We start from the raw sequence: 13,819 nt of genomic DNA, 5'->3' as shown, positions 1-13,819 counted from the left end.
AGTCGCCACATGACTCCCGGTACCTCTTCACATGCCCTGAGAACCCCACTCAGCTAACGCCCCTGTCCCTATGGACAGCCCCTGTGGAAGTAGCACACTTCCTGGGCCTCCCCCTAGCTGAAATTGACGACAACGTTGATGGATGAACCGCCCCGAACGGGGCTTAGTAGGCGCCACAACAACAACTTGCATAAATGCACGATCTTTTCAATGTTCACATGTGATTTGTTTACAATAAATGTATTTTATTTTATTTTTAAACAATATAAAACGCGTTTAACCATTTCACCACTTTTCTTCAACAAAGTAAACAAGCAAACAAATCAAAATGGCTGTATTACCCTAACAGAAGGGTGCTACCACATGTTCGAAAATTAGGGACAGTAAAATACCCAAATTATATTTCATAATGACCTCCACAACATAAGGGTAGGTTTGAATATGTGCTTTTTAAATAACATACTTTAAAAAAATTTCAATTATGGCCATTTTATTTAACAAAAGTATATATTTTTCTTTGGAAAATACAATAATCAGCCCGATCGCCAATTCCATGTGAATAAATTGTTTTTGTTTTGCTTTATAATTTTTGGGAATATTTTTTCATGTGAAATTCGCAATAGGGCCGATTAATAATCCATATGTTTTGCATTTTTTAATAAACAATATTAAAATAGCAAATATTTACGCCTGCGTCGATATTTTTTATAATATAAAATATTCAAAAAATAATAATTTGGAATAAAAAATCGCGTGATCGTCTGCGGCTCTATTTGAAAAAAAAAATTTAAGAACCTAAAAAAGGGTAAGCAGTAACCATAATAGACATCACTGGGGCGGCAGCCCCAGGTTTACCACACAGAAAGGGAATTCTAGTTACCTCATCCTTTCCCAAGGCTACATCACTGGGACGGTAGCCCCAGTTGGTGCACACCGAAAGGAGAATTCTATTTGGTAAGGGTTATAATCCTAAAGCGCGGCCGAAGGCCGCCTGCGCAGAAAGTAATTCTACGCAAAAATACTGTGGACGCAAGTAAAAATTGTGATGATAAATCGTCTGGCAGCACCAACTTCGGTGTTCAGTTGCAACCCTCGCATGTTTACTACTTCACTACTTTTATAAGTGCTTTATCGTGGTTAAATTAACAAAAATATCATATTACTTAAAAGAAAATGGTCATGTGCATTAAAAGTGCTTACATTTAAGTCACATTTATCTATTTCACGCACTTTTGGATGATAAAATCGATGCAATTTGCATCAACATATTTGGTGAATTTCGCAACTTTAACAACAAATTACTTAAAAACTATAAGTGGGCGCGGGTTGGGGTCTTCACTTTTAGAATCAAAATACCCCCCCCCCCTAGACGCCCCAATTTATGTTTTTTTCGGGTCGATTTTCACTAAAATTTCCCCTGCGAAAATAACGTTTTTTTTTTTAAGAAATAAAAATGGAGAGTTCAGAAACTATAAGAAACGAATTTTCATATTGTACTCGATCCTACCTAAAACCTACACTAATTTTTGCTTCGGGTGTACTTCGTGATTTTTTTTTTTTTGTAACACCGTGTAATTTTTGATATGACAGAAAAACTGTCTCAATATAAACAAAAACGTCCGTAAGTCAAATACAGTGTACATAAGAAATATCGACTTTCAGGCAATAGTAACTTGATCTTTAATGTACTTTTTCCTTATGAATATGTATATTAAACAATCTCCTAGATTAGAATTACACTTAAAGCCACTCATTTTACGTTTTCACTATCGTACTTGTATGTTCCAAAATGCTTGTTGGTTAAAAAATCAAACTCCGAATTCCGAATCAAAACTTTACCAATATCCTGTGTTGTAATATCTAAGATTCCTGTGATTGTATGGTTATGTTTTGAGGCGACTGTGTGTCTCAATAACTTTTCAATGAACATTTTTAAACAGTGTGTAATAACTGCTTGCGCCAAGGGGAAAAGTACGTCGTTTTCAACTTGCTCCGATTGAAGTTGTATTTCAAGATCCCGACAAATTTCACTTACGAGAAGTGAGTACTCTTCAAGATGCTCCGGTATCGGTATATATAATTGCTGCTTCTTTCTACATCTGTCTGTATGCTTTAATTGCAGGCTAGCGATATGAGTAGCTTTACGACTTCTGGATTCTGGTATACTAACAACATCAATTGTCCAAGCAGTGTGTTTTGCATTCGCTTCAAGGACCAAAAATGTTTGCCATATTTCATCTATCCACGATGTAATACGATATATATGAGTTACAGATTCGTACTTAAAAGACTCCTGTTCGAATCTAACTTCCTTCTTTACAAACTGCGAAAACTCTTGCCCCTGCTGATAATAATATTTATTAGGCTCAATGCATCTTAGTTCTTGTGGAGGGTTCCCTCGTGCTGAAAAATTGAGTGTTTGAGGTTGCAGTAAGCACCACGCACCGTCAAATGATTTCATTTTGGGGGCGAATACATGATGTCGGGCATAAACTAGCACTTCGCGCGTACTCCAAAACCGTTCTCTGCTTTTGGAATATAATCCTTGAAATTGTTTGTGATTGCGTACAAACCGTGTAATATATTTAGCCCGGAGCCATTCACACGAACGCTGTTTTAAAACAGGAAGCGCATCGAATTCCTCAAAACTATGATGCACAAAAGAAAAGGCGGCAGCCAAAGTCTTTTTCATAGCAATCAGTGGCAAGCGACGTAATATATAATCCACAGCGGAGCGCATGCTCGGGACATTTTGTGCCAAAAACTCTTTTTTCGAACTGAATTCGGCGTTGTTGCAGAAGCTCGAAAGCGTTGCTTTCCATAGTGTCTGTTCCCCGTTCTGGTATACGTGCTCCCATTTCTCGAGGTACCGGTGCGTCACCGTTCTTTAAATTAAGCGATAGAGTATAATCGTGATCTGATATAATACTTCGAAACGCTTTCAATTGCATTTTTTGTTTGTGCGCCTCTTGCTGACGTTGTCTCTGCATATGAGATTGTGGTTTTAACAGAGATACCTGTTTCCCTCGTTCTTGCTTAAGTTTCATTTGTAAGGGATCAATAATAAATAGTTTGCCTTCTTTCTGGAAAACTGTTTGCTTAGGATATCCAGCCATTTTGGTTTGTGGTATGCTGCTTGCGGATTGAAATTGATTTTCATTGTGCGATGATATTAATCGAGGAGTGGCAACATCTTTAACGGTATCTGTCATCGTGGTAGAGGATTTCGATGATGACGGCGATATAGAGACCGTATTTTGAACCGAGACTACTTCTGTAATAGGTATACAATAAATATGTTAATACAAGTTCATATGAGACTGAATAAAAAATGTTGAATAAATAAAAATATTACGCATTTAAATGTATGAAAGCCATATAAACCTACGTTCGTTTAAAATATCCAGTAAAAAAATATCTAGCAGAAAAATTCGGTCGAAATATCATCTGTTATCTAACAAGAGAAAAATATCCAGAATAGTACGCGAACAGAAAATTCGCAGAAACTTGCAAGTTAGACGAGCAGCTGACAGAACTTTTGTTATATTCAAATGTGTAAAATTGAAAACGTAAGGAAACTGGTCACAAAGTGTTATCCGGAACCAGTTTATTAACTAACCGAATAATTACTTACTTCTTGCAAGTTTAATTAGTCTTATTTTATCATTTTGAACTTCCAAACCATCAAACACAATTTTGTGATTTGTGTAAATTCCAACCAGCTGTTTTTGATCAGCTGTTTTCTTGCTGACAAAATCTTTCCAGCAGAAACTAACCACTTCCCCTCGAATAGGCTTGCTTTGCTTTCGGAAAACACAAAATTTTTTTCATTTCTCGAAAAAATTAGGGAAAGGTTCTTTATTTTTATCTAACAAATACCATTGGCAGCTTCAAACTTGCACTTTATTATACTACAATTTAATAAGCTACAAAACTGAATTGGGATGAAAAGTTTGTGGAATTATTTAAATTTTTTACAAAGCCTGAAATTTATTTGTTAGATAAAGAGCTATACTTTTATATCAAAATAATGAACCTTAAACAAGTATAAAGTCTAAGTTCAGGGGGAGCCGAACATTAAATACCCGACGCAAGTATTAAACATAGTTTTTCACCTTTCTGAAAACTGCCGTTACATGGTAAGAAGAGTGGTTTAACCCTATTTTTAACAATTTCGATGGTATGTTCAGTTATACTTAATGAGATAAAGTTAGTGTATAGTTAGATGTGGGCGGTATCACGCCTACTTTCCAAAATTCTATAATAATGTTACTTTTTTTCAAGGGATTGTTGTTAGTATCAATTTTGAGTAAATTACCGTCCTTAAAATTCGAAATATCGAAGTTTCAAGAATTTCTGAAATTTACCGTTGTATGAATGTTTTGTCTTTATGTGGCAAGCACAATAATCGTACCGAGTTTGGTACAAATTGATCGAACGGTTAGCGAGATACAGATATTTGGTCATAAGTGGGCGGGGTCACGCCCATCTTCCAAAATTTTATTATAAGCGTATTTTTTGCTAAGGAATTATTGCAAACATCAATTTTGAATAAATCAGCTTCTGTATTTACTGATTTATTGAAGATTTCGTATTTCTCTAAATTACCGTTATATGGGGTGTGGGCGTGGTTATTGTCCGATTTTAAAAATTTTCAGGCTTTTGGTATGTTGTACCGAGGCTAACAATTGTGCCAAATTTGAGAGAAATTGGTGAAGCGATTACTAAGATATATATATATATATATATAATCATAAGTGGGCGTGGCTACGCCCATTTTCCAAAAATTTATAAACTTCTTATTTTACGTCTAAAAATCATTATAAATATTAATTTTCAATGAATAAGCTTCAGTATTTACTAAAATATCGCAGTTTTCGTAGTTCTTGAAACTACCGTTATATGGGAAATGGCCCATTTCGCCCATTTTCAATACAATATGCCGTATTTGAACGGTTGCCGAAAGCTTTAGAGCTCATTTGAACAGTGCCGAAAGCATGATAGCTCATTTAAGCGGTTGGTGAAGGCAAGACGGCTCAGTTAGCGGAGGCACGCCATAGAATTGATTTGTTGCAGAAGTCATAGCGCCGAGTTTGATTTGTTGCTGAAGGCATGTTTGATGGGTTTGCCGAAGTCATGTTTGATGGGTTTGCCGAAGTCATGATACTGTAGTTCAAAAACAATTCAAGGACATTTGCTTGTTTGAAATGAAGCATTGATTGATGTACATATGTACGTATGCTTATTCCTCACAACTAGCCTGCCAACACGCTCTTGGCGCCATCGGTGGGTAAAGCAATTGAATGGTAGACGCGCAATAAATACATACATACATACGAGACGATACATTACCCATTCGTCGTGCTTTCAGCAACAAGTCAAATGGCTTTCAGCAACAAGTCAAACGACTTCTGCAACAAATGAACTGCGCCGTCTTGCCTACGCCAACCATCCAAATGAGCTCTCATGGCGCCTTACTTCGTCTTTCCTATTTAGTTTCAGTACGCATTACGTAAGCTACGGTAGATGAAAGGCCTTGGTAAATGATTTAGTTATGAATCTTTTCTTGTTTGCTTTGATCGATTTACTAGCAATGTACTGAGGATATAATATAACAAAACTATGGATATAACAAAACTATTTATTATTAATTAATTTATTCAGTAATTCATTTCATTTACAAACGTAATTATTATTTCAATATGGCAGAATCAATGGAATATGGAGGCCCGCCATATATTCATCGAAATTCTTGTGAAGGCGAATATACTGAATGAGTTAACGTGTTGTGATTAAATCGGCGGAATAATTGCCAAGCATTCGGTGTTTATCATCGATCAGTTCATATGAATTCGAACCATGTTTCCGTGAAACATAGGCTCTAATTTTTGGTGGGGCTAGTTTTTGTGCATAGCCCTCTCCGGCCACGGACTGTTTAGGATTGGGAATGTACACTTCCGGGCCTATCTCGAAATGTCGTTCTCTTTTGCGGGTCAATGCCCGTTGTGCGGTTTGTTGATATTGTTCGAACTGTTTGTCTCGAATTTCATCAGCCAGAACTTTACGTTTTTCCACCTTCTGGGTATGGTATGGATTTACATCCAATAATAATTTATATTCGTTTCCATCTTTCACATATTCACGACCGGTGTGTAGGAAATATGGCGTGTAGCCCATGGCTGAATGCACTGAAGTTTTAATATCATGAATAATACGAGAAAGATAGTTTTCCCAGGAGGAATGTTCAAGAAGATCAGCCATGTGAGCACGTAATCCAAGTTTAATGCTTTTGTTTGTCGCCTCTACCTGATTGGCTTGTGGATGGTACAAAGGCGTTTTCATGTGTTTGATATTATAATCGGCACAAAGCTTTGCGAAAGTTTGACTGATGAATTGAGTACCATTATCTGATATAATGAGTTCGGGGCAGCCATTCACCGAGAACATATGTCGAAGATAATTGACTACGGATATGGCGTTTGCGTTTTTCCTGGGCTGCGCCCAGACATACCGCGAGTAACAGTCGATGGCTACGAAGATCCATTGGTTACGATTTTTAGACATGGGCAGCTTTCCGACGAAGTCAATCGATAATTGTCTACCCGGTCGTTGTGGGTCTCTATATTCGCCGTGAGGTGTTTTGGTGCTCTCATTACTTGGGTTAATGCGGTGGCATAGTTCACATTGCCGAACGTACTGGTAAACAGACTCATACATATTTGGTCAGTAATAGCGTTGTGAGATACGTCTATAACTTTTCCAAACACCCTGATGCGAATGTTGGTTATGATTTTCATCGAGGACTTTTTCTCTGTCAGAAGATGGTACACAAAGTGTCCACAGTATTTCCGCACTTTGATTGGAAAATTTCAATCGATGATACAGGAGGTTGTTCTCGATTTTATATCTATATAATGGTTGTTTTGAGGCCATGGCATGCATTTTGTTGTACCATTTATCGCACGTGTTTGGGTCAATGTTGGTCACGGATGTGATTGGGGTACGATTAACGTGAAAATTACTCGGAAGGTCAATTGGATTTCTACGAACGATGTTGAGTAGAGCAAAAGAACGAGACAAGGCGTCAGGAAGATCTAAATGTTTTCCTGGTTTATGAATAATTTTGAGATCGTATGGTGATAATCGGATCGCCCAACGGCATAAACGTCCAGTTGGTTCTTTGAGAGTTTGTAGGCAGCGCAAAGCTGCATGGTCCGTTACCACAACCAATTCACGACCCTCAAAATATGGACGGAACTTTTCGACCGCTAAGAGAACGGCTAGGCATTCCCGTTTGGATGCTGTGTAATTTTGTTCGGCTTTCGAGAATTTTTTAGAAAAATACTGAACCACGCGTTCATTCCCATCATGTTCTTGTACTAGAACAGCACTCGCTGCGATAAGCGAGGCATCGGTATAAACCTTGAATGGTTTTGAATAATCGGCCATAGTCAGAATAGGAGTGGTAGTTAAACACTCTTTGAGAAAGGCTTGTTCAGCAGCGGTATTCCATTCAATGGGTCCTTTTCGGTTTGCTTTATACAATTCACTAAGGGGAGCTGTGATCTCCGAAAAATGTTCAATAAATTTTCGGTACCAGCCCGCTGCACCAACGAACCGTCTGACTTCTTTTGCCGTTTTGGGCCGTGCAAATTCAACAATACCTCGAATACGAGATGGTTTCGCAGATAGACCCTCTTGAGACAAAACGTAATCCAGGAATTCCAATCGTTTACAACAAAAATTCGATTTGGATGTTGAGATGGTTAAGCCGGCCCCAGCCAGACGTTTTGCAACAATAGCCAATATCTTAGCGTGTTCTTCAAACGTCGAAGTGCAAATTATGAAATCATCCACATATGCGAATGCATGTGGAACCAAATCACGGAAAATTTTATCAATGAGAATGGCTAATGCGGCGGGTGAATTTCTCAACTCCATCGTCATGCGACGAAAAGCATAAAGTCTGTTACCGAATGCAAAAGCGGTTTTCAGTTGACTCGATTTTGCCAAAGGAATTTGAAAGAAAGCTTGAGACAGATCAATACTGGTTAGGTATTTAGCTGACTTTAGTCGTGCTAAAATTTGGTTAGTATCCGTAATTGGATAGGCATTTGGAATGGTAATTTTATTCAGCTCTCTCGCGTCCAAGCACACGCGACATGTTCCGTCCTTCTTCTTTACAGCCAGAATTGGTGACCGCCAAGGGCTTTCTTCGATGGTCATAATGATGTCACGACATCGCATTTTATCCAATTCGGCTTGAACTTGTTCAGCCACATATGGCGATACTGGATACTGGCGTTTCATAAGTTTCATCTAGTTCACCCTCTAAACCGAGTGTGGAAGCGTCAATTGGCTCCAGATCATTACTCATAGAAGATACCTGAGCTTGTTCTTTCCCACTCCCTGGTGGCTGGTTACAAAAATTAATAAAATTATCCGCCGTAACCATTTCGACTTTAGCGGATGCAACTTCTTCAGTATCACCTTTGGCTGTATGTTTTAAAAATCGTTGAGCTTTCTCTTGGTTCTGCACCAGTTCGAAGGCCTCAAGGAATGTCCGTCCCATAATTGGGTGTTTCAGTGAGATAGGTACGACAAGAGTTGGCACCAGGCGGGTAAGACTACCGACCGTATATAATACATCCACTTTACCAATGGCCTTAAAAGAAATCGAATTATCGGCTAGACCAATGGAGGTTTTGGTAGATTGCAACTGCCCCCATCTGTACTTCTCATAAAATGTTTGTGAAATGACTGACTTCGGCTTACCTATCGAGTAAAACCGTATGAGAATGGTTGTTAACCATAACCGTGAGATAATCGCGACGATCGTTCGGAATGTTATATGTCAAACATTTGTCTGAGATAAAGAAAACATCGCGGAGTCGTGGTTGGTTAACTTGGTTGACTGCGTCTTGCTGGTGAGTAAGGACTGGAGCTGAAGTAGGTTTGGTAATTGGTAGTGTTCGTTCAGAACATTTAGTTGATGGTTCTCCGCCATCCCTTTGAGTTTGATTATATTCATTAAGAATCAGAGTAGAATTATTACTGGAATTCGGGACTGAAGAGTTGTCGATTTGTAGAGGGACTTCGGTAGAGTGCGGATTGTTAGAGACAGTGGATTTAGATAAAGTTGTGGATTCTGAGTACGATGGACCACTACTCCCAATCGACTCCCTTACGCGTTTTTTGAACACGGGCATTGATCAGACGCAACCCCCGGTCGTGTACATTTGTAGCAGATCTCCCTATTCGGTTGGGTTCGACACTTTTTGAAGTGATGGCCCCACACGAGACATTTTGCACATCGTACATTTTCGTCGCCCTCAACAGCGAGAAATGGGTAGACGATAGTTCCTACTTTCATATCATTCTCCTTTGGATTTTTGTCGTTTTTATAATCCTCGACTGGTTTCGAATACCAACGTTTCTGAGATGCTTTAATTGGTTTCTTTTGCTTGTTCACGTATGCACATTCCCTGTTATCGGAGTCGGACCCAGGAAACGAAACGGTATATTCCGAATGTGAAGAATCATCCGGTGGATCATGTATTGCCGAAATTTCCCGTGGCGCTGATCGCTGTCTATCCGCACGGGTTCTTTCCGGACGGGGTGTGGCAACAATGAACGAATGTGGTGCAATTCGCTGAGCGAACTCACGCAATTGCTCCAACGTGTGGACTTGTCGAGTGTGGACGAGTTCACGCAGATGATCGGATAAGGTTCCAATGATGATATCAACGTGGTCCCGTTCATCCAGACCACAGGAATTACCATGCAATTGGAATGTCAAGTCATCGATATGTTTCAGCAGTGTTTGCGAACGTGGATCGAATTTAATCTGTGCGTATGACATTATTACTTGGGCCCGAGTATGTTTGTTGAGGACACGAGCACGAAGTTTCGTGCAAAAATCTTGATAATCTCCGAAGTTTCTCAGTTCGGTGAAGTACCATTGTCGAGCGGCCCCCGTGAGTGTGGGTACCAAACGCGTAACCAATTCATAGTCGGTCCAATCTTATATCGAAATGAGCCAATAATAGCCAAATAATCTTCAACCGATAGAAATTTTTCGTTCACATGAATGCCATCGAATTGAGCACGTCCCATCCATGATGGTAAGCCTCTGAATTTCCTATCCATTACATCCGCTTGGGCAGATTCGTCGAATACAGTGGCTTAATTTGGTCGTGATTGTGGTGGATCGGATAGCGAATAGTTGGGATATAAATGAGATGGTTGATTAATTGGTTCTTGGATATGTGACGTTATAAGACCACGGTAGGTATTGATCGTTTGAGTTTGTAAGGTTGAAGGACCACCCATCCAGGTATGATTCCGGGTCGTTGGCATGGTTTGGTTCATGTCACGAACGTCAGGTATTGGTGTCTGTAAATGAATCCGGTCACGGATCATTTGCTGTTGCATCTGTGTTTGGGTTCTCAACAACTCGGACACCATTTCGGACAGTTGGTGTAATGAGGGTGTTTCGTCCCGCCTGACACTGAATTGAGAACGGCTGGTACAGTATTTGAATTAACCGTACTAGTGGTCAGGGTATACCGTGGTTCAGTTGCCTGAACCGAAGTCGGTATATTCGGGTTTGGAATCGAATCTGAAACTCAAATACCAAGTTGTAAATTCAGATTATTAAAAAAATTCGACCAACGGTAGACGTAAAGTCCGTACTATTACGGTCCGAGTTATAAGATGGCGGTACTCGATTTAAAATCAATACCGGATTTCCTTCTGTTTATTATTATTATGATTCTATGATTGTGTCTAAGCCTAATCAGCGAAAACCAATCTATGTTAGTTTCGAATATCCAATTTAAAAAAATAATGCCGCATAAATCGATCACTATTTGAATATTGCTTTTAATCTAATTAGTTTAACATAAAATTCACGCTCAATTGGTTATATATCTCATGTGATTTTCGGTCCAAAATTTTGTTTAGTATTATACCGAACGTGGGCTGAGAATGGCGTTTAACGCACTAGCTCGAATCTTTTTATGGACCAAGTTGTTTGCTCCCGGGATGCAGCGAAGGCCTTGAATTCTTGGGAGTATTTCATGTATCTCCTTCGGTCCCTTCTGTCGCCAACAAGGTACGCAACAAAGATCAAGACTATCCACCCCCGAATTAACCGGAAGACCAAATCAGACTGAGAATATTCAACCTGTTTGAGAATGTTAAACGAAATTAATTTGATACGAGTTTCAAATTTTATTGGGAATGAATACCCAAAGAAATTACAAAAAAATAAAGAAAAATTAATAGTTTGGTTCAATTAATATTGACCGTGTTATCGGTTATGTTGACGAAATGACAAGTTATTGGTTCAAAAATCTTGAACGTCGATGTGTGGTGTAACTTGATTAAAAAAATTTAATTAACTTGCCTTTCAGAATTGGCGAATTGAACTGAACGAGAATGAGTATGACTGCTGATCAATGGTGTTCGCATCGCAGATCGATCACGGAAATAAATAATCAAAATATTCACCAAAATTTTGATTGAAAACGAGCTCCAATAAAAATCAATTAAATCATGCCGTGTGAAGACTGAGGACGATATTGATTTACAGTGATTATGAATTCAAAAAATAATTATTTGATTCAATATCAATGATGCTTTATAATAGCGGAATTTCTAAAAGAAAAAATTTATCAAAAATCTATTAAACTCGAATATGTACGGTTCACCGACGTAAAATTTTGTGACCAACAAAATGAGGAAAATAACTAAAAGATTTTAATTTTTCCTTAAATCTTATTTTATGATGTATTAAATTGATTCGATGATGAAATTGCTATATTCCCTCAGCTGAGCACGCGGTTATTTTATGCCGGGCTTAAGTGTGGCTATGTTCAACAAAACTTATTCTTTTTCACCCGTTTACACCTTTTCAAGTTTATAATGAGAAAATACAAATTGATAATGAGAAATGAAAATTCATATTGAGAAAATACAAGTTGATAATGAGAAATGTAAACTCATATTGAGAAAGTACAAATTGATAATGAGAAATGTAAATTCATATTGAGAATATATAATCTGATAATGAGAGATGTAAATCGATATTGAGAAAATACAAATTGATAATGAGAAATAAAAATTCTTATTGAGAAAATACAAATTGATAATGAGAAATGTAAATTCATATTGAGTAAATATAAATTGATAATAAGAACACGTAAATTCATAATGAGAAAATATTAACACTCAAGTCTATCGTTGGATCATTAGCGAAGATTCGGAAGCAAAACCAAGAGGTGTAAGCGACCGCAAAAGGCTGACTGAAGACAACTTGATGACTATGTTATCCTGGCTTGAAGGTGACTGCAGTTTTACCCTTGGACAATTAAAAAGAAAAGTACAAAACCAGTTTAATGTAGAATTGAGCACCAAATTATCTCGAGGGCAATCTGTACAGTTGCAAAAAAGTCCATACGCAACCAATAACCATGAACTCGCAGGATAACAAATTAAAACGAGCCGAAAGTGGTAAACAAATAGCATGAAAGGATGAAACAAATTTTAATTTGTTTTGCCGAATGTCACGAGGCCGATAAAAAAATTGGCCACCGCGCCACTCTACAGCTCCCTGCTTTCAGAGGGCCAAACGTCCACTTTATTGATGCAATAACCACAGCTGAAGTGTTACACATAAAAAGGCAAATGGGGGCGCTCACACACAGCGGGGGTGTAAATGAGTTGTCCAACTTTAATTTCGGGTTGTATATATTATAAATTTTTTTGGCAGTGTCCTTTGATGCTTGCTTTAATTCACCCAATATCGCGACATTAGCTCGCAGACTCCAGAGTAAAGTACTTGCTCTCCATTGATATAATTTTTTATGTTCTCATTATCAATTTACATTTTCTCATTAGGAATTTACGTTTTCTCATTATCAATCTATATATTCTCATTACGAACTTACATTCCTCATCATCAATTTATATATTCTCAATATGAATTTATATTTCCCATTATCAATTTTTATTTTGTAATTATGATTTTATATTTCTCATTATCAACTTATATATTCTCAATATAAATTTATATTTCTCATTATGAAGTTGTACTCACTCAATATGAATTTGCGCTTCTCATTATCAATTTAGGATTTCTCAATATGAATTTACATTTTCTCATTATAAACTTGAAAAGGTGTAGTTGGGCGCCAATGATTTGCTTGACCTTTTCTTGTCGGTCCAAACAGGAATCTCGATAAATTGTTGTTGGGTAGCTCGTTTCCAATGGGATGGTGATAATAATGAGGTTGACTTACGTTTGATGATTTTGGGATTACCGGTGTACGGTGGTCTAACTGCTGCCAAATGAATAGACCAGAATTTATATCCACAGAATTAAGATTTTCACAGGTAACAACTTGGTTGGGAATTTGCCGGAAGGAATGTGGTAGAACAATGCGGATAAGTATATTCCCCAGGTATACGCACTCTGAGGATTGACTTTAACCAAACCAATGCCGTCAGCTTTAATAATTGCTTGTTGTTCGGTCCGTGTCCAATTCCAAAAAAGGCAAAATATTTTTCTCGCCTCGTGGTATGTGCCCACCGTTTCTTTTATCGTATGTCAGTCTGGGCATTTTCATAGTGGCTGTTGTTGTTGTTGTTGTTGTAGCGGCTACAACAACCCCGCCCAGATCGGCTGATATCTCAGTCGTTGTCGTCGAGTTCCACTAACGGCAGCCCAAGAAGCGTGCAGCCTCTATGGGGTCGGTCCACAGGGACGTCGCCGTTAGGGTTGTGGGGTTTTCCGGGCATGCGAAGAGATGTTTCG

At 38.3% G+C, this 13,819-nt stretch overlaps 1 protein-coding gene across 8 annotated transcripts in view; it reads right to left on the bottom strand.

Moving 5' to 3' along the window:
• Positions 1 to 1,656: 1,656 nt before the first annotated feature.
• The window catches only part of LOC118750541, a 52,978-nt gene continuing 40,815 nt past the window's right edge, over positions 1,657 to 13,819 (bottom strand). For all 8 annotated transcript variants that reach the window (XM_036485255.1, XM_036485261.1, XM_036485262.1 and 5 more), the window contains one exon: positions 1,657 to 3,274. In XM_036485255.1, coding sequence (XP_036341148.1) covers positions 2,649 to 3,274 — 626 coding nt within the window. In that variant the 3' untranslated portion in view covers positions 1,657 to 2,648. The remainder of the gene's footprint in view (positions 3,275 to 13,819) is intronic.

Source organism: Rhagoletis pomonella, unplaced genomic scaffold (assembly GCF_013731165.1).
Source record: "Rhagoletis pomonella isolate Grant_MI unplaced genomic scaffold, Rhpom_1.0 Rhpom_scaffold_00294, whole genome shotgun sequence".
Taxonomy (NCBI): Eukaryota; Metazoa; Arthropoda; class Insecta; order Diptera; family Tephritidae; genus Rhagoletis; species Rhagoletis pomonella.
Note: the sequence above shows the minus strand (reverse complement) of the source record. Positions and strands in the feature narration are given on the sequence as shown.